The sequence below is a fragment of the Strix aluco genome, chromosome 1, assembly GCF_031877795.1.
Source record: "Strix aluco isolate bStrAlu1 chromosome 1, bStrAlu1.hap1, whole genome shotgun sequence".
Classification (NCBI taxonomy): Eukaryota; Metazoa; Chordata; class Aves; order Strigiformes; family Strigidae; genus Strix; species Strix aluco.
In genome coordinates, this window is record NC_133931.1 from 58,201,781 (window position 1) to 58,222,491 (window position 20,711).

At 40.7% G+C, this 20,711-nt stretch overlaps 3 protein-coding genes across 5 annotated transcripts in view; 1 reads left to right on the forward strand and 2 right to left on the reverse strand.

Moving 5' to 3' along the window:
- CEP76 (centrosomal protein 76) overlaps nucleotides 1–2,000 on the reverse strand; it is a 15,561-nt gene extending 13,561 nt beyond the window's left edge. Inside the window, exons 1-2 of one of the 2 annotated variants that reach the window (XM_074822336.1) lie at nucleotides 1,712–2,000; nucleotides 328–483 (exon numbers count right to left, since the gene is read on the reverse strand). In XM_074822336.1, coding sequence (XP_074678437.1) covers nucleotides 328–483; nucleotides 1,712–1,774 — 219 coding nt within the window. In that variant the 5' untranslated portion in view covers nucleotides 1,775–2,000. The remainder of the gene's footprint in view (nucleotides 1–327; nucleotides 484–1,711) is intronic. The other variant, XM_074822345.1, reaches the window with a different exon arrangement.
- On the forward strand, nucleotides 1,927–15,905 carry PSMG2 (proteasome assembly chaperone 2). Its single transcript, XM_074822392.1, has 7 exons — nucleotides 1,927–2,124; nucleotides 4,361–4,532; nucleotides 5,256–5,314; nucleotides 6,165–6,283; nucleotides 7,603–7,776; nucleotides 8,976–9,096; nucleotides 9,507–15,905. Exons 1-7 carry the CDS (start codon nucleotides 2,056–2,058, stop codon nucleotides 9,597–9,599), a joined length of 807 nt encoding a protein of 268 aa, XP_074678493.1. The 5' UTR covers nucleotides 1,927–2,055; the 3' UTR covers nucleotides 9,600–15,905.
- A 1,334-nt stretch (nucleotides 15,906–17,239) lies between these two features.
- The window catches only part of PTPN2 (protein tyrosine phosphatase non-receptor type 2), a 32,796-nt gene continuing 29,324 nt past the window's right edge, over nucleotides 17,240–20,711 (reverse strand). Inside the window, exon 10 of one of the 2 annotated variants that reach the window (XM_074822378.1) lies at nucleotides 17,240–17,601. In XM_074822378.1, coding sequence (XP_074678479.1) covers nucleotides 17,580–17,601 — 22 coding nt within the window. In that variant the 3' untranslated portion in view covers nucleotides 17,240–17,579. Of the gene's footprint in view, nucleotides 17,602–18,262; nucleotides 20,685–20,711 lie in introns of those variants that run through there. The other variant, XM_074822360.1, reaches the window with a different exon arrangement.

Sequence of the window (20,711 nt, forward strand, 5' to 3'; positions counted from 1 at the left end):
TTAAGACTTTTAAGGCATCAAAGGATGCAACAGTGTTCCTACCACAGTTCTCTAAATATTAAAAAATCCTTCATTTCAACTGAATGCCATTCCTCAGGTCTGCTCCCTTCTAGTACTTGAGATGTAATGAAACTGAAGAAATACTTTCAACATAGTATTATCATCAAACCAATTTTAGCATATGCATTAAGCTGTTCTGCTCCTAATATGTCACAAATCAGTAGAGCCATTACACACCTTCAGAAGTAGTGCATTTTCACTTTGTCAAAACACAAAGTCAGTAAGAGGAATAAGCAAAAATATTTTCACTCTTCAAAAGCTACTTACAGTTACAAATTTAAGTTCCTTCATAACATCATCAATGATTCCTCGTTGTCTTAAGGCTTTTATCAGATCTTCTGTGGATAACTGCTGATGCTCAGGTGCTAACTCTTCACGTATAGTCTCAGCAAGAACTTCTCTGATCTTGCCATGTACATCCATCTGAAAGAAAATTTACCATATGCTACAACTACAAGCTCTTTGTATGGTAGCGGTTATGACTAAACCCTCTATGAGACTAAAGGTATTCTCCAAGAACCCAAAAATAACTACACCAAAGTATTAATCCTTTCAGAACTAATCAAACAAGTCACAGTATCTCAACCAAAGCAGCCCTACCAGTTAAAAAAATCATTAGCATACCAGTCCTGAGCATTTTCACTGCTCTTGACAGCATCCCCTGCCTTGAACTTCCCTCCTTACAAACACGTTTGCAAATCCATCAATTATAAAATTGCCACTGTTTTAACTTCTTGTCTCCCTCAAAATTCAAACTTACAGTAACAGTTTCTTATTCTTTAAGGGTAAAAGTACACCTTTATATACTTATAGGTAAGGCACAAAAGTAGTAAATATCTATTGCAAGCTTCCTCTATGCTCAAAGGAAAGTCAGGAAATTTGTGTCTTTCATCTCAGCTGTGAAACTGCATGGATTTGTGAAGCTGTTTCTCACACAGGAAGGATGTTAAGGCCAGTGTCACTGGGACCTGAAATACTTTGCGAGATACGAATTAAAACATTCGTATTTATCTCCCCGTCAGTTCAAGAGCCAGCCCAAGAACCTCGTTCAAAAGGCGGCAAGCAAAGGGGGGAAAAAAAAAAAAAGAAGAAAAAGCCAAGCCCCTGTCTCGGGGTGCTGACCCCGCCGCTGAGCCCGTCAGAGCATGGGGCCTTGCCCCGCGGCTCGCCCCACACCGCCGCTGTCCTCTCCCTGCCCTCAACGGGGTAGCCACACAGGCAGAGGGCAGCAACGGGGCGGGGGGGCGTCGGCCAGGCCGGAGGGGCCCCAGCTCCATCTCTGCGTAGGCCAGGAAAGACGGGATGAGGGCGAGGCGTGGAGGCAGCAGGAAGAAGGCCGCAAGCCGGGGCAGCGGTTAGACGCGAGCGCGAACCGCCGCTGGCCCTCCTGGAAGGGGGCGCAAACGCCGCCAAGGCAAAACGGCGCCTAGAAGTCGGGCTGAAGTCGGGAAAACAAAGCAGGGGGAGGGGGAGGGAACGGGCACGGAGCGAGCCCGCCGCGTGCCCTGCCACCACCTCAGCGGGCACCGCTGTCACCAAGGGCCGGGGGTCCGCCCCGCCGACACGGGAAGCGGCCAAGCCCGGCCGGGCCCCCCCTCCCCCGGGGCTTCCCCTGGCAGGAGAAGCCGCCCCACCGAGGAGACACCCCCACCTTGACCAGCTGCTGGTGGATGATCTGCTTCAGCTCCGAGGCTTTCTCCGGCGGCAGCGACATGGCGGCAGCGCCGAAACGGAGCCGCGACGCTTCCCGCCCCGCGCGGAGGGGGGGAGGGGACGCCGCGCGCCAGGACCCGCCCCCAACCGCCTTCCCAACGGGCGCGGGCAAGAGCCCAAGTGCCCGGCGCGCGCGGCAGCCGCCCCGCCCCCTGTTACGGCCGCTCCACCCCGCCCTGCTGAGGGGAGAAACACAGCGGCCCCTGCTCCTTCCTTCCTTTCCTCCCTCCCTTCTTTCTTTCTTCCTTCCTTCCTTCCTTCTTCCCTCTCTTCCCGGCCGGCATGTTTGTTCCTTGCGACCGTGGCGGGGGCTCCGCCAGCTCCGACTTTAAAGGCTTCACTCTGCTCATGGTAGGTCGCGCTCCTGCTCTACCCCCCGCCCACCCCCCACCGCCCTCGATGGGCTTGACGGAGCATCCCGGGGTGGGCGAGAGGGCCGCGCCGCTTCTCGGGGCCCGGGCGCTGAGGGCTTCCTTCCCCCCTTCCCTCCGCCCTGTGGGGCGCGGGCGGGGGCTCGTCTCCCTGGCCTATCCGCGCCTGTGGAGCGGAGGGCCGGGGCGCCTCGGGCTTTCTTTCCCCTGCCCCGAGGGTGGTCCCTGGGTACTTGGCTGCGGGAAGGCGGAGAGGCGCTGGGCAACCGGTTGCAGTGCCCGTATCTATGTCTTATCAGATGTTTTGCCGAGTAAAAAAGGATTTGCAGGGGTCCTTCGCAAAACTGTTTAAGCTTAATGCCGTCTCTTCCGTTTCCGTCCAGTTCTCCCTCCTCAGCCCCTCGGTTTTTGCTCCTGTCAAGCTGTTATGTGCCGAGCTATAGCTATATGCTGTCTCTCCAAGATTAAAATGCCGAATGTCATTTTACAAGATTTGTAGTACCTGTGGGTTGCCACTGGACTAAAAGGTTATTTTTTTCATTTAGATGCGCTATCTAACAGTTGTCAATGACAAAACCCCTCACTTCCGCTATATTTAAACTGCGATTAGGATTGGTTAAGAAAGTGTTTTAATCACCTTCGTACATGGTATGAAATGAATTTAAGGTAATCTACCAGAGATTACTTTGTTTATTGTGGGGTAAGAGTTCCAGTGCAGGCTTCCAAGTAGCAAACCATTATTTTTCCTGCTAGTGAGTCTCTTTACCGTATTATTGAAAGGTAACCTTACCACCTTTCATGGAGGGCTGCACAGGCTGGGATGACTCTGCAGGCTCACGGGAAGTCATTCCCGATCAGCTGACTAGCCCCAGGAAACACTTCACGGCTGAGTTCTTTGTCTGGGAGTAACAGGCCGTTGCAGGGACAGGGAAGTGATCTTACCCCTGTACTCGGCACTGGTGAGGCCGCACCTCGATTCCTGTGTTCAGTTTTGGGCCCCTCACTACAAAAAGGACATTGAATTACTCGAGCGTGTCCAGAGAAGGGCAACAAAGCTGGTGAAGGGTCTGGAGCACATGTCGTACGAGGAGCGGCTGAGGGAACTGGGGTTGTTTAGTCTGGAGAAGAGGAGGCTGAGGGGAGACCTCATCGCCCTCTACAACTACCTGAAAGGAGGTTGCAGAGAGCTGTGGATGAGCCTCTTTAACCAAGTAATAAGCGATAGAACAAGAGGGAATGGCCTCAACTTGTACCAGGGAAGGTTTAGACTGGATATTAGGAAGTATTTCTTTACAGAACGGGTTATTAGGCAGTGGAATGGATTGCCCAGGGAGGTGGCGGAGTCCCCATCCCTGGAGGTGTTTAAGAGTAGGGTCGACATAGCGCTGAGGGATATGGTGTAGATGGGAACTGTCAGTGTTAGGTTAATGGTTGGACTAGATGATCTTCAAGGTCCTTTCCAACCTAGATGATTCTGTGAATACCAGCCAGTTTGGAGTGACAGTCAGTAAGTGCTGTTACGTCCTCTTTCACCATGAGCTCATCAGTGTCAAACTCGATGTGTTTCCGCAACTGGTGGCAGCAGCAATTCGTAGACACGGACTTGCTTATAAATTAGAGGGAAGCGACCGAAAATTTTACTATTGTCTTCCTGTAATAGTTTCTGAGGAAGGACACAAACTCTTGAATTTCTCTTTCTGTGCCATCAGATTAGGTCAGTAGCTGCCCTGATCGGTGGATAACCCATGGCAACTCCTATGAAATAAATCCAAGATGATTCTTAGCATTTTCATCCTTAAAAGATGAAAAACAATTACTCTTGTATATGAGTCAAGCTATTTACAGGTTTAATATGTAATATCAATATTGCCGTTAGGTGTCACTTGAAGCCTGCCAATCTCGGCATTAATCCTTTGAGTGACTTACCTACTCTGTATCCAAAAAAAAGAGAGGGAGAAGACAAGTTTCCAAGCCTTTATTTAAGTTTACAATGAGACAGGACTATTCACAGAAGTGGTCAGGATGTTTTTGTGGGACAGGGACCAAAGTCTCTATTAGTAATCTGTTAAGAAATAGTCACCTTTGTCAGAGGATGAGCAGCCACTTAAAGAAATCATGTTTGATCAGAATTGAAGTAATTTAGACTTTCACTATTTGAAGAGCATCCTGTATTGTCCATAAAACACGCTGTAATTCAGTAACTTCTGTTACTTTAGCCAGCAGTGTCAGTGGGAAATGTTGGTCAACTGGCAATAGATCTAGTGATTTCCACGCTTGACATGACTAAAGTTGGTTACTTCTACACTGATTGCCTCGTGCCGATGGTTGGAAATAATCCATATGCAACAGGAGAAGAAAACTCACTGGAGCTAAGTATAAATGCTGAAGGTGCGTATTGAATGCTGAAGGTATTTGGAAGCTGCATAAGGTGCAGAAATGTCACATTTACTTTTTTTGTTGTTACATTTTGCTTATGGGAACAATGTTTAAACTAAGGTCAGTAATAACTTCAGTAACTTACAGATAAGAATGTATTTACACTTCACAGAGGAAACTGTTACTGTTGTTATTTTGGATAACCAATTTGACATCTGGAACCGGTAAGAAATGTTGAATTTCAACCATACTACCGTGCTGCCAAAACTTTCTGCAGTTTTAATCCAAAGCAACATGAAGTGTGCACATACTTACAGTAAACTGTTGGAATGCGAGCTGAATTTTTGGTGTAGAAGGATATTTATCCTCTCTTCCTCTATTGATCATTGCATTTCATTTCATCTTTTTTTACCCTCTTAAATCATGGAAATCTCACAATAATCTGTCAATCTTTGTAAAGCTGTATAAAGAGATTATCTGAATCTTTACAGGAGGCAGATCTTCATATATTTTTCTTCATTCAATCCTTTGAATTTATGACAAGTGAAATTAAGTCCAATGAAGACAATTCACAAAAATATGTATTTTCAACACTGTGGATATTGTCAGGCTTTCCCATATGAATTGATCTGAAAGGTTTACTATCCTGAGGTTTGTAAATGGGATAAATCTGGATATCTCTAAACCCAGATGTCTTGCTTTCTTCTCACAAAACTTAATTACTTCTTCTTGTAGTGTATTCGTTACCTTCAAAGAAACTTGTAGTTCTGCAGATCAGATCACCTTTTATAAAGGTACGTGTGTTCACAGATTGTTCTTACTTCACTATTCAGTTTGTATAGTTCTGCTGGCAAATAGTTTAAGTGGCCCAGCAAAATATTTTTCTGCTTTGTGCTATAACACCTTCTGCAGTTGATACAGTTTTAGCTAACAAAAACTGACTTCTGCATTCATTGAGGGTTAAGATTTTGTTTTGGTTTTCCAAGCCCCAGAACAGCCCACCTATGTTGGTAGATTTTAGTGTAGATATGTCCTTAGTTATTAACATTCTTGAAACTACAAAATGGTCTGGGTTTTCCTTTGTTTTTCCTTTACATTTATTGGTTCTGTATGTTCTTTTATTGCAATAACTTAATTTTTGGTGTCACTCCAATTTAATTATTTTAGAATATTCTATATTAATTTAAACTGCAGTCATTATGTAAAAAATAAGAATTTAGAATTAGTCATTAACTGGACAGTGGCTGTAATTTAAAATAAGCAGAATACCATGCCAGAAGAAATTTTGTGATGCAGTTTTTAACAGTTCGAAGTGTGGAAAAGTGCTGTGTGATCCTACCATCCCATCCTACTCTAAAGCTTTTTCCATTGGTATTAATGGCACACAAAATAGGTGGTACTGTTGTTGTTAACAGAGTCTTAATGATAATTTTTATCATTCTACATATAGTTTTGATTAAGTAAACAACCAAATCAGTCCTCTGCTTTTTAAAAATATATGCAAAGCTGAAGACTAAATGGATATGAAGAAAAATTTACATCACTGCTAAACGTTATAGGTAACACCTAGTATTGTTGGCTTACAGCTTTTTTTTCTAAGGACAGAATATATTTTTCACTTTTTTTCTCTGTCTTTGCATAAAGAACAAGTACAGGCCATTCTGTCAAACACTGCTTTCCTGGGTGAAAAGCAGCAAATGTGCCAGAGTCGTTCTTCTGTCTAGCAGCCATGCATACCAGCGTGATGATGAGCAACTTCTTGGGTATGTTTGTGTCATTAAAAGACCTAATTAACGTTTCTGTGCTTTTCGATAAACTGACATATTTCCCTCTACTGAGTACTTTTGTCAGGGTTCTTTTGCTTGGCTGTGTTCATAGGTGATGAAATACTTAATATATTAAAACATTATGTTCTATAGGATTAGTCTCTGAACTTTGTTAGTTACTAGTGTCGAAAGTACTGAGCAAATAATAAGCTGTAAGTAAATTGCACTTGGCCTGCACTGTCAGGCAACAGAGCCTCAGTTTTAACTTCTTACTTTCTTGTGGCTGCAGGCAATGTCAGGGATTAGCTGCTAACATGCAGGTCACAAATTACATTTTTAATGGTTAATGAGAATATTGGTTGGTTTCTTAACTCTTCTTCATTATTCTGCATTTTGAAGGTTGTCTTTAATATAGCAAGTTGTCATTCTTTTTTTTTAATAGGATGTTATCAATTCTTATTTGTTGGGAGGCAACTGCAAGGTTCAGACTATATATATTTTTATTAGGTGTTACCCCTTAAAAAAACAAGCATTACTTGCTGATTGAGGACATCATGAATGGTGGTGGTTTAATAAAAACAAATAAAATTCAGTATTTTTGCAGAAGACCAATTGTTATCCTCAGGCCGTATAAATGTATACGGCCTTAAAGGAGGTTTAGGTCTGTGCAGGTCCCAGATATAGTTACCAGTAATATCTGCATACAGTTGCAGGATGGCCAGCTGGCATCGAATGAAATGAGAGGACCGATGGTTATTCAACGCGATCTGAGTCATAACTTGTGGTGATTTAACCCCCTTGCCTCCCTTAGCACCACAGAATAACTCTTATAGCAGATTTACTAAAGAGCAAGGGTAGTGCATTCAGAAAATACTTAGACTTGACTGAAGTCTGAATGTACTTGTAGTGCGAGCTTATTAAAAATACTGCATCATGGTGAAATCAAAGTTTACCCTAACAAACCTTAAATTAATCACCTCCTGTCTGAAGGAAGAAAAAGCACATTTTAGTTGTAAATCATTTTAACAACCATAAGCAGTTCTTCTTTCATGTGCTTATGTATCTGGTACTTGCCAGTTATTTGAGCCTCTGAAAAGAGGGTACTTTAGTTCTATTTGTGGCAGAAAGTTGAGTAGTTTGTACTGTTTTGAGGCCACAGGCTACTTTTTTTAACTTTAATTTGAGAAGGAAGGGCATGTCAGTGCTATTCTTCATTGCAGGTGTGAGGTGTGAATGCTTGCAGCTTCTTTCTGTCACAAGTGGTAACCACTGGTGTAGTGTCTTTTGTTGTCAGACTATTCTTGATTTGTTTCTAGGACACCATTACGCTACCTACTTACACCTGATCTTGAGAAAGCAGTGGGAGGCCTTATAAAGGAGCTAAACTGGAAAGAAATGGAAAAAGTAGCAGCTTACCCTGGAATAAATGATACAGAAAAAGTTCTACATATTCCTGGAGGTGGCATCACAAAAATGTTGTTTACCGAGAGGTGAGTTGCCTAAAGATAAGCACAGAAAGATATCAGAAGTCTTGTTTTTAGTACATGGGTAAAATTATCTTTTAAACTGCTGTCTTATAGGAAAAGTCCCTCTTTTCATAGAAAAGGATTTTATAGGAATAGAACTTCTTCCAGATCAAGCCCATAATTAAGATGAAAAAAATAGGGAATTCTGCATCATAAAGTTAAAAATTGATAAAAATATAAGTGAATGGGCTAAAGGAAAATAACAAAGCCTTTACAGTTGAGATCATGATTAATCTGGTATCTGATTTTATGCAAACTGCAACTTGTAAATAGAAAAATTCTGTCCCTGTGATACTGTTTCCTGTGACAAATAGTTCCATCATCAGTTGTTTAACAAAAAAAAAAAAAAAAAAAAAAAAAAAAAAAAAAAAAAGATAAAATTCTGGAGACTAAGAATGAGTTAAGATTTCGGGGCAAGCAAACAATTAGATGTGGGTGTTTTGTTAAAAGGTGTGTGCATCAGAAATTGTGCTGAAAGCATGTCTGAGCTTCAAATTTTGGATAATAATACTCATTTGTTATTGTACAACTCTGTTAGCTCTGCAAAAGGTGTTTGTTTTGTAAACGTCAGGTGGAAAATTCACTTCTATTTTTTTTTTAGCTATTGCTTTTGACACCTGTCCAAACTGTTGCATCCAACAGCCGGAGAGTTACTAATACCATGCTTACCTCTGTACTGACTTCAGTATGGAAACAATGTACAAATGCAGGACTTTAGGAAGAAAAATAATAATATAATAACAATCTTCATATCTAAATGAAAAAATGGGAATATTGTGAGTAAAGTAGTGATCTGCAGCCTGCCAAAGTGCTGTTTGAAATACACAGAAAGATAAGGAGTGATTGTATCAAAGGATCTGTATAAATGCAAACTAAGTATGTAAAAGAGGCCCTGAGTAACTCTTCTGTGACCTAGGATTCCTGCCTCACAAAGCAAAGAAGAAGTTCAAGACTAAGAAAAAGAACATGAAGTATGCAAATGTAATCAAGGAATTATGGAGAGGAAAACAAATACCTATATGTATATGCATACATTTTTACTTTTTCTTTGGTTTGGGGTTTTTTTAACAAGCCATATGCAGATTGTTGTTGCTCTTAATACCTAAATATAATTGTTCTGGACTTAGAAAATAAGTAGAAATGCCTGCTCATTTTTGTTGCAGCTGTTCAAAAGGAGTGCAAATGGCAGTTCTTCTGAAATTCTGCTCAGAAGGGGACAACATCCCTGATGCATTTGCTCTTGTTAACTATCTTAATGAATGGCTTCAGCTAATTAAAAGTGAAGTAAGTGCTTTTTGATCTAGAGTTCTTACTTTCATATTTTATATCCGTTATTTTCATTTTTCTTCAATATGGAACATTAAAAATATTACTCAGCTGAATTTTAGAAAAGTTAAAAATGTATGGGTTGGGTTCATTTTGGCTCTTAATCATCAAGGCTATGCCAAAATGAATATATATTTTGATTAAAATCTCACCTGAAAAACCAAACCGGAACACCAGTTCTTTTGTCTGAGGGGTGGGGGAAAATTGTGTAAAGGTTTGATCAAGTTCAAGCTTCCATTGCTCTTCTCTAAAGCAACCCACAATGATACTGACGCTTGAAATGCTGCCCATTATTTTAATACATGTGCCAGAGCTACAATGACATCATTACTACTTAAACTTCATGAATTACTCTGTTTTTGTTGCAGAGCAATAATTCCACAGATACTTCTTCACAATGGAAAATACCAAGTTCTTGGCGCTTACTTTTTGGCAGTGGTCTTCCACCTGCACTCTTCTGATTAGTTTTGAATTCTTCTGTAAGTCACGTGTGCAGTCTCAAACATCCCTTGCGAAGGTGATTACATAGTAATTGCCAGGCAACAGCAGCTTACTTTGTCTATATAAATTTTTTATTTAAGAACAATTCTGTTCACATGTGTGGGTAGCTAAAGAAATTAAGGTAACTTTCACAAATTGACCAAAGAAATATGTTTTGTACAGTTGCTTATTGAATAACTTTGGTTGAATGTTTTTCTAATAAAATATTTTTTAAAAAAACTTTTTCTTTGGTTAAGTGTTATCGCTATGGAAAAGCTTATGGTGCACCTTCTTAATATAGCTGACCACTTGAGACTGATGTGCAGGCATAGATTTTCTTATGAGGATAAAACCCTACTCTTCCATATCAATGTGGATCTTTGCTTTTTTCAGAACCTTCCTGGTGATAGCACTGAAGCTCAGAAGTGATCTAGTTCTGCCTTCTTTTCCCAGTGCTGTCGTGGTAGCTTCAGCTGGGGAAACTGCCAGCAATAGAGCAGCCTGTTCTATCTTTTCTGGTGTACCTCCGTTGTATAACTTCCCTTCTGCTTCCAAGGGCTGCAGAGATGCTAAAACTAAAGCTTTCTAGGAAGATGAGCCTTCTTAGACTAATTTGAGGATGAAAACAGTGCTCTGAAATACAAAGGAATTAGAACATTGCCCCAATAGCAGGCAGCCTCCTATCTGTATATTTTCTAAGCTTAGTCTGAGACACCAGCTGTGCGATGCGTAATTCGTGTGTTTAATGTTTGTAATGGTACTTGCTGCATTATTAAGCTATATATTCAATCTTTTGGAAGTGCTTGGTCACATCAGCTTATTTAGAAGTAACTTTAAATCTAGAATTTCAAAGTTATAGCTTATGAATTAAGAGGCATTGACATATATACAGGGTATAATTTTAAATATTTATTCTGCTAAATAGATTGATTCTTTTTTTTTGATTATGGTATTGTCATGCCAGTAGCATAAATGATTCGGAAAGGAACAGCAGTGGCCCTGAAGAGATCTGTTAAAGGTGCAGGAATAAGATTCAGTAGTTAGCTTCACTTGAAAACTTGTGCCTATTGGTAGAGAAAAGCAGTTAGTGAATGTGACTGTTCACCCAGAGCATGCCATATTGTTTGTCTGTTGGGGTATTTGAAAGCTTGAGATGAGAATCATAGTGAATGCCTGTCCCAGAGGACTAATGTTTGCATGAATATTCAGTTACTGTTCTTTTTCCACAAAACAATAAGAAATTTAAGTGTTTCCTAGTCTTAAATCTGCTTTGCAGGAGATAATGCAGGGCAAATTGAACCTTGGAGAACTGGTGTGTGGAGCAAATGCTTTATGTAATTGTATGTCCAAATACCTTCAGATAATATCGTACAAGGTAGGCAATCTCAAATACTGTATTTGAATCAGTCACAAACCTAGATACGTGTAGAACAATGAGAGTGTGAACTAACTGTTGCTGGCATTAGGCAAATTGAAAAGGCTTCACGATTAATTAGATCTGCAGTGGTGGGTTTTTTTAATTTCTTTGTTTTATAAATGTTTGAATTGTATTAACACTAATGCTTCTTAGCACTAAATACCATGCTAGAAATGTAAAGTAATCCTTTGCTCATATTAATAAGCTTTTATAGCAGTAATGCACGAAGATGCCACGTTGCACGAAGATGTCATGTTTTATGGTGTAAAAAATGAGCTGTGAATAGATTTAAAGCATTCAGGCATGACTGATGTGCCTGTGATTGTGAATCAAAAGAAACTTTCAAGCTGCAACCAGAAGTTGAACCAAATAACATGACTGAAAAGATCACATTAGTCTGAGCTCAAAGATTTATTTTGGCTCATGGTCTTGTAATTGTTTTATAAGAAGCTTGACTTTCTATAGCCAAGTGGAAGGCTAAACCATCTGCAGCCTGCCTTAATATAGATCCCATTCATGGTGGTGGAGTCCCCATCCCTGGAGGTGTTTAAGAGTCGGGTTGACATAGCGCTGAGGCATATGGCGTAGTTGGGAACTGTCAGTGTTGAGTTGATGGTTGGACTGGATGATCTTCAAGCTCTTTGCCAACCTAGACAATTCTGTGATTCTGTGATATGGTGATACTTCCTGCTTGCAAATACTGTTTATTCAAATTTTGCATTTTTAGAAAAGGACTAATGACCTAAATATTCTTCTGATGTTATTCTTCATTGTAATAGATTCTCGGATTCTCTGTAACACATCACCTGTAACTGGACAGTAGTGAGCACAGAGAGATTTGGTAACTGTTACGAGTGTAATTTACTGCTGTACATGTACTGGTATAAACCAGTACATACTTAGAGAACTTCCTGACTTTAAGCACGTAGTCCTGTGTAAATCACAAGAATTACTTGTGTGGTTTTATGCACTGCTAAATCTGGAACAGAGTATTCATTTTCCTTGATTAGAATCTGGCCTTCTTAAAAGTCAGAAGTTTAAGTTGATCATGGCCGTGGTTTGGGCTTTAGACCTGAAAACCAGCTGGGTGTATCAGATTTACCAGTAAAATCAGCAGGTGACCTTAGATTGAATCTGTAGGAGATGCTCGGTTCTCCCTTCCCTGCACTGACCCCTCTGCACACTCTAATGTCCGTGTTTGGTCTGAGGTGGGCCTTTGCTGATGTACTAGAGGACAGCTCAAGAAAGAATGATCTAGCAGGTCGAACACACTCATCTCAGAACACGAACTCTCTTACTTTAGAAGGGTGGATGGATGTGGGTAAGAAAAATACTTTGAACTGACAGCTGCTACGTGGCATGGTGGCTTTTAAAGGGGGCAAAATATTTAACTTGGGGAGTTCAGTTGGAACTGCTGAGCAAACCAGCATGATGGAGGTGGCTGTTTAAATCAGCTGTACCTTCTTGAAGCTCTCCCAAGATGAAAAGAAAGAAGGGGATGAACCGCTGACCTCTGCATTGCCTCCGTGTAGGTCCTTCTAGTAGATGAGCATGGGCATATTCCTGCATTTGTGCAGGGCTCAGACAGTTCCAGCTGTAAAGAATGTCTTCTATCACATGGACTGGCAAGGTACTGAACAGTGCCTATCAAAGAGCCAGCTCTTCAACCAGGGCTTGCGTATTGCGTATCCAGCTATTGGAAACAGCTACAGATGCACTGGAGCTGCTTCAATGAGGCTCTTCCAACCATCACAGGATGTTGGTGTGGGGAAAAAAGGGATTATCAACAGGCACAAGCTTTTTACGTTTCTTGGGGGAGGGTGTTGGTTTTTTGAGACTTCTTTGTTGGTTTTATTTAAATAAGTTGATTGTATAAGCTTTGTTTAGTTGGCTCTGTTTAAGTACTTAGTTCCTTTGGGATCAAATTAACCGCTTCATTCACAAGTGTCATCATTATTCTAACACCTGTGAACTTCAGCCATGCTGCAGTGGACTTACTAAATGTCTCTGCCATCTGCAGCCTGGTGTTCTAGATGATGCTCAGTACTGCAAACAGGTTGTTGAGTACATGTGTTGCATCGAAGGAGTCAATTTGCATAAAGCCTCAGGGTTTAAATAACTTGCCACATACAAATAGCAAGCCCAAACAGGGTTTGCTGCAGCTGTTTGGCCCAGGCAAGGAACATTGTTCAAGATCCAGAGTACATTGTGCAGGTCTAAAATGTACAAGGTACTAAAAACACTTGAAATACTGCAGTCAACTTCTGTGGGTTTTAAATGATATGGTTTTACCCTTCCGATTTTTTTAAATTTATCTGGGCAATAAGCAGGGGTGCTTGGGCATCCACAGAAAGGTAGGAAAAAATTTTATTAATTGGTTGTATTAATCAAGATGGAGGCTGATGTATGCCCAGCGGCATTTGGAAAGCTACAGTTCAGAAGTATTTCACTGCAAAACTATTAATCAAAATCAAAGCAGCTGTGATAATAGAGTAAATTTCAGTCAAAATTAGTATGGCTTGGAACAAGGAGAAGTGGTGAAAAAAAGCTAGAGGAGGGATTCTGAAGCACCAGCAAAGGCATGTTTGACCACAGCAAAGAGGCATTCAGAATTTTGGAGGCATGGGAGTTGTTTTTTCTTTCCTTCTTTTACTGATTACAGATAAAGGTGTGATTTCTCATGAAAATATTCTTGCAAATAGCTTAAACACAGTAATTTTTACTATTGTGATTTTGGCTAAACCAGTACTTTTGGCTAAACCGGTACTTATGTTGCAAACATCTTAGGAAAATATATCTGCTGGCTAATGACAGAATACATAGTTTAGCATTTTCTTTTTTTAAATAAAGATCAAGACTTTTTTAAAAAAAAAAATCTTATAATTTAAATTCTTTCAACTGTTTGCAATTAAAGCAATGCAATTAATGAGTGCAAGCCAACCAAGATTCTTTAACACTGTTTCTAAATACAGATCTGCTGGTAGTCCCTTAGGATTTCTGTGCTCTGGCTGAGCACTGCACTACCCACCTCCTCTGGAGGTTAACGGGAATTGGGGCTGAAACGTTGGTTTCAGAGAGTGGCTGCCCTACCACCTGCTGTTCCTTCCGTAGTTACACATCTGAAGAAAATCTGTTCATGCACCGAGAGAATACATCCTATGTGACAGCACCAGGCTAGCTCCGACTTCTAACACAATGGCAAGATCCCCAAGAAAACAGAAAGTAGCATTTGAATGTGTTTTAACTGAAAAGCACCATCGTGTAGTTAACTAGCAGTAGCTAGGGTGGCTCTCCTGCCCCTTTCCCTTAAGATATTCTTTTACCTTTTCATCTAGATCTTGCAATAAATTTGTGAGAAAGGCAGGCAATGGGAAACACAAAATTAAGATTTGTTGGTCTTATTCTCTACTCTTACTCATTGGACTGACTGACCTTTATATCCATGCTGGTCCTGAGCAGCGTTCCAGTACTGGCATCTCTTTTCAGCTATTAACAAGCAATATGAAGCACAAAATCTAATATTTGAAAGCAGTTAAAAGTTGTTAAAGGCTTAGAGATTCAAAAAGTCCAAGAACTTAAGTTCTTGGGATTTTGATCACTGGTAGCTCTTCTAAAATTCTCCCCGCTCTCTAAAGTTACGATGAACTCCATGCTCAGACTTGCATCAGCCTTCTCCCATCCTGGGTTTGGTTTCTGGGTTAACTGTCACACTGCCATCTCTCCCTCTGGAGTGCACAGGGCCTCAAAACAAGGGCGAGCTGAATTACTGCGTCCTCCAACTAGGAGTTTGCTCCTAGGGCGTGGACGGGTGGTTTTAGCCAGCGAGATACCTTGACTTACCTCCATTCACGGCTGTAAAAATGATTCCATAGGGCGCTCTGCAGATTAGGAAGGAGCAGTACACAACTGATCGCTATACTGCGGGAAAGTCTGCTCTAAGGCTTGGGTTATAAGATACTCACTGGTAGTAAAGATGAAGCCTGACCATTCCAGACAGGCCACAGACTTTTTTTTTTTTAACGTAATTGTGAAAAATAGCCCTGTGGCAGAAAAAATTGCAAGATTCCCCAGAGCAATGCTCATTACTTAAAAAAATCAGGATTTGAATTGTGATATCTGCTATCTGATGCTGTAACTACAACTCCTAAGCACTTATCTGAACACAGCCTGACTGCTGCACCCTCCTCGGCTGCCTGACCCTTCGCACACCAAAATCTTGCTGCAGAACAAGGTCACAGTTTCATCCTCCTGTTAAGATGACTAGCAAAACCATAAAGCATGTACCTCTGCAACATTGCTCCTGAGGATGGAAAAAAAATATGGCAGCCAGTAAATTATAGCTTTTTCATTTAAAAATCTGCAAGTCCATGATTCTTCTAACCCCATTTCTTTCAAGGCTGCAATTACACGCTCAATTGTCCTTTGTTTCAGAAGTCAGCCTCTCCCTTTCCTTCACCTTTTAAAATACATTTTCCCAGTAGCAGTCAAGAGTTGTGGCCTTGTGTAGAAATAACAAAACAAGTGCGTCTGTCAGGAGTCCCTGCGCCAGTGAGCTGACTTCTGCTGTCACAAGGCAGCCCTCAATAAAACCTGACAAAGCTCAGCGTGTGGAACTACTCCATCTTTAATCCCCTTTGCCTATTCATCAAGTTACCCTGCCATCAAAGTTAGTCCAGCAGCTCAGAAGATGAAAACTATTTAAAAAACAAGAGCCACCAGCATTTTGATGAGTCCACTCTGCAACAAGGGCCAAAGAACATTTATCCCTCTACACCCCACAGGATAACACAAATTAGTCACATATTTGATAATTATCTGTGATAACAGCAAATAGAATAAGTGAAGCACGTGCACATCTCCAGTAGTCATACACCTTACGCTTACTCGCAGTTCAGAAAGGACAAAAATAATGAAACCCTAAATCATGGGTAAAGGGCATAAACTGCTGTACTCGAAGACATATCAAGCGGCATAAACAGGCTCCATTCCTGTATTGGACAACAACAGGGTTTATTGCAGTGGTTTTTGCAGACCATGATCTCTCATTATAAACACTCCTGGTCTCACAGCTGCACCAACTTAAAAATGAAAGCTGAAGGAAGCTGTGATGTCCTTTTCTCCTCCAACATAGGTTAGGAACAATACTAAACATCTAAAGAAATTAAAGTATTTAGACAAACCAGACTCTGGTGATTTAAACTATTTCAAGATAGTGTCAAGCACAATACTTAGCTCAAGTAACGGCATTAAGTACTGCCCCGATTCAGCTTCACCTTCAAGTTAAACACAACTCTGAGTACAGTTGCTTTCATGAATGAGCCTCGAAACCAAGTTAAGATTCCAGGTTGCTTCTTACTTCAGCAAAATCTGCCTTAAGGGGCCTAGATTTCCCCCCTCTTCCATGCTTTACTTTCAGCAACTGTATAATTTGCACAAAAACCTGATACAAAAATATGCGGAGTACAAGTTACATATAAACTCCCACCACATCGTAATTTAGGCAGTCATATTAAATATAGGTTTTTGGTGAATTAAGGTTTATCTGAAACAGTCGGAGAACATCAGCAAGGGCAGAGTTGAGATCAGCTGTTAAAGCAGGCGCAGGGCTGGAAACCCTGTTGAGTCCCAAAAGCACCATTCCAGCCTGCCCCTTTCCAATCCCGCTGCGCAGACTGTGGCAGGAGAAAGGTGACAAGAGAGGGGAGAAGTGAAGTAAAATACCGTACATACAACACGCTGTGATGGCACAATCCAAAACCCATTTAATTAGAGACACCACTGACATTGTGCGCTTTGCACCTGGCCCTCAGCACCCATTAATTATATATGACTGCAGGCAGTGAGAGGTCAGCTTTCCCATTGTTCCCCCCTTTAAAACATCACCAACAAAACAACTTCCCTTCACAAAGTGACTCTTTTGTGCGTATTTCATAGCAAACATCAGAAGGATTACCAAACCAACTGGTCAGATTAATAAAATAATATTCTTAGTGGTGTATTACAAAAGAAATGTGCAAGAGTTCCTCCTAGCTCAAACTACAATACTTAGCATTAATGAAAATATTTGCATAAAGCACATTCTAATCATTTTGCCATTTTCCAGTTAAGACAGGATAGCAGGAAACCTTAAGGTAAAACATTTCTTTTTCCACAAAACAGGCTCTTAACAGTTTCTGCCTAACATAATGCGCACACAACCGTGTATTGTCAATTTAAAAAAATATTTAATGCTGCCAAAAAGTATAAAAATACAATAAGAATGGCAGTACAAAACAAAATATTTCCTAATTTATTTCTTTTACATCTTTCTACAGTAATACCGGCATTATAAAAACACAAGATGGCAAATTATTTTGTTTTGCAAAGTGGCATGCTGCTGGTGGTCTTCATCCCCTCGATGCAGTTTACGCTGTAAACAGATAACTGAGGTCTTCTTGGTACTTAACAGACCTCACTTTTTGTTCCCGAAGAGGGGTTCATGTCTCGCTTTGCATGTCAATAATTTGCAGTTTATAGCTGCAGAATATTCACAAGTCTTGAAGGTTTAGGTGTCAGTCAGTCTCGGCCTGCGACATACAACGCAAAAGAAAGTCACCGATTCAGTACACAGTACAGAAAAAAAAAAAAAAAAAGCAATAAGAACAGACAGGGGGTTTGCAATTCACTATAAACACCAAACAGCTTCTCATGCATTCCCTGTGGCAACTACTGCCTACTGTCTGCCCGCAGCAAGCGCTCTTGGAAAGCCATTGCTTTTTCAGAGGTATTTCCATATTACGCTATAAGGCACACGCTTGCTGGAGAGCTTCACATATAGGCCTCAGTGCACCAAGCCACTACTCATGCACTTAACCACAAGCACTGCAGAAGTCGTCTTGGGCCCTGGTGGGACTACAGAAGGCTGCATCTCTCAACACTAACATCCCCTCTCATGGCTTTGTAGGCCAGTTCTGGCACAGCAGCATGGAAATAATGTTTCTAGGCAAAGGTTTCTCGTAGTGAGGAAGACATCCCAACACTGGGCATTTTGTTCTTAGGGAAGGTAAAGCTCTACTCTGAAAAACACAGAAAAAGACCTCGGGACTCACAAGCTACTACAAGTAAAACGCTTCTAAATTCTGCAAGCACTACACTGATTTATAACACAGCTTTCTTTGATCAAAGACACATTAAAAAAATTCTTCCAAGTATTTATCCTTCCAATTTAAAGAAAGACTCAGACAGAGGTGCAATTTTGAACACATTTATTTTTCATACATAAAAATGAAAGACTGACCTAAAGCTTCAGGGGAAAACAAAAAAAGCCCAGGAAGACTACTACGTGTTATGTCAACTTTGCAAATTTCATCCTCTGACTTAAGCCACTCGGCCATGCAGAAGACTTCCTCTTTTGTCAGTGTTAATTTAGTTTCTTGTGCAGTCCTCAAGTGACTCAGGTTTAACTGTAACGCCAAACAGCAAACTAAATAATGTGGTTAACGTTCATTAAACTTAAAGCCAGCCAAGCTTTTTAATCGCCTGCACAATCCAGCCACACATACATGTATACACATTTACACCTCTTCCCTTTTCAGTGGGATATAAATTGATGACAGTAAATCATTTCACTCAAGGTTTTACAAAATAAGCTAATTTTCACTTGCAACATCTTACTTCCATAGAATTAATCCGTAATGTTTTTCAAATCACTATTTCATGCTGAATTCAATTATTTCACTTGATACATTTCAAGAAAAATACAGATGTACCGTCACTCTAAATGGACTGTCCCTGCACCAAGCACATAAACAGAAAACCTAAAGGACTAATTCCTAATTTGCAAGACCCTTACAACAGAGGTCCAAATGTTTGTTAGTGATTTTTTTTTTTTTATAAAAACAGGCATGATTTGTACAGAAGTGTTCATCTGAGGGTCAAACATTGTTTAATCAAATTAAATTAAGTCCACTATGCATCAAATACTTTGACTGACGTATTTCCAGAACAGAGGGAAAAACCCAACACAGTAACACTTTGAATCGAGTGCAACAGCATTTTAGAAGCAGCACGGGACCAGCCAGCAGCTTGCCAGAAACTGGGGGCAGGGGGGGAGGCAGAAGAGGGGTCAGAAGGCACATCCATCAGTTTTACTCTTTCTTTAAGCATTTCCTACGATAGAGGTCACTGGGATTGACAGTTCTTCATTTTGGCCCGTGTTTGTTCTTACTTTAACATCCAAGTTGTGCAAAACTGCTGCAAGTTTAAATTCTACAGAGTAACAAAGTATCACAAGGGCTCAGTTTGCAGTAAAGAGAACAAGCCTCCTCCATTTTGTTTTTTAAGGATTACTGACCAACCAGAAATGAAGAGTTTTATCCAAATTATCTCCTGGAAGGTACTAAGGGATCTAATGTTTAATTTCCATTCCTACACCCATACCATTCTGGACAATTCACTGTACAAAACAGATTTGCCCAAAACACAATGTAATGGTTTCTGGTCCTTAAATTATTAACAGTTAAGACTCTCAAGACAGATACAATCATGGAACCAAACTAAATTTTTACAGATCGGCGGTTGAATGTGCAAGTCCCGCTTTATTGCGTCAAGAAGTGAGGGATGATGTCAGATGGCCCCCTCCCACTCTGCCCCACCCAGAAAAGAGGAATGCCTGCTCAGGATCGAGAGAACAAAAAAGCCAGAATTCAGAAGACAGAATCAAGAAAAAAATTCAAGTGACAACTTGGGAAGCCACAGTTAAGAGCTCAGTGTCTGCAGGATACTGGTGGCCCAGAAACTCTCTCTCATGCAAACAGAAAGGCGATAAATGACAGGGTGATTTCAGTGAAGGCTGCATCTGCACTTTTTCCTTAGCTGCTTTTAATTATTTAGAATAAAATCTTGAATATTTCTGTTACAAAAACATTTAATTACATTCCATGTGTTTTTCCATAATCAAAATATCTTTTATAAGGCACATACATGTACACCTACTATCAGTTATATTTGATACTGAAAAACCTGTCTTCCCAATTCAAAGAAAGAAGGAAAGAATCTTTTGCCAAGCCTCGTTGGCTAAAAGAGTTACTGTGTTTGTAAAAATTATGAAATGTCTTAAAATACGCAAGCTGCCTGCCTCTACTGTGTCACAGCAGCCAGTAGGTCATTTTGCTATTAGAGCTGCGTAGTCGGTCAATAATGCCACAGGACAAATTGTCTTGTTTTACTGACGCAATTTCCCAAATTCAGAACTGTATGAAACTACACTTGTTTTCCTTATCTGGACCCTTAAGCATTTGTTTACTATATAAACAGCTTAGTCCAAAATAGTATTAGCTATTGTGAAATGAGAATTTCAAAGAGTAAACTCAACTTAGCTTTGCGTAGTAAATGTCAGATGATTTGGGCCCCATGCCTGGTATGTTACTACTAAGCTTGAACGTACTGGAAACCTTTCAAGTTAATTCCTTTGGATAAGGAGCAAAGTAATTATCTAGCTCTTTTAGTACTTTTCAGCAGTAAATCCAAGAAGTGCTTTACAAAAGGAGAAAAGGGGAGGGAGGGAGGGAGGGAGGGAGGGAGGGAGGGAGGGAGGGAGGGAGGGAGGGAGGGAGGGAGGGAAAAAAAGAACTCACCCTCAAACCCCTGTACCCAACAGAAAACAACCAAGCTAGGAAAATGGAGAGAGAGAAAAACA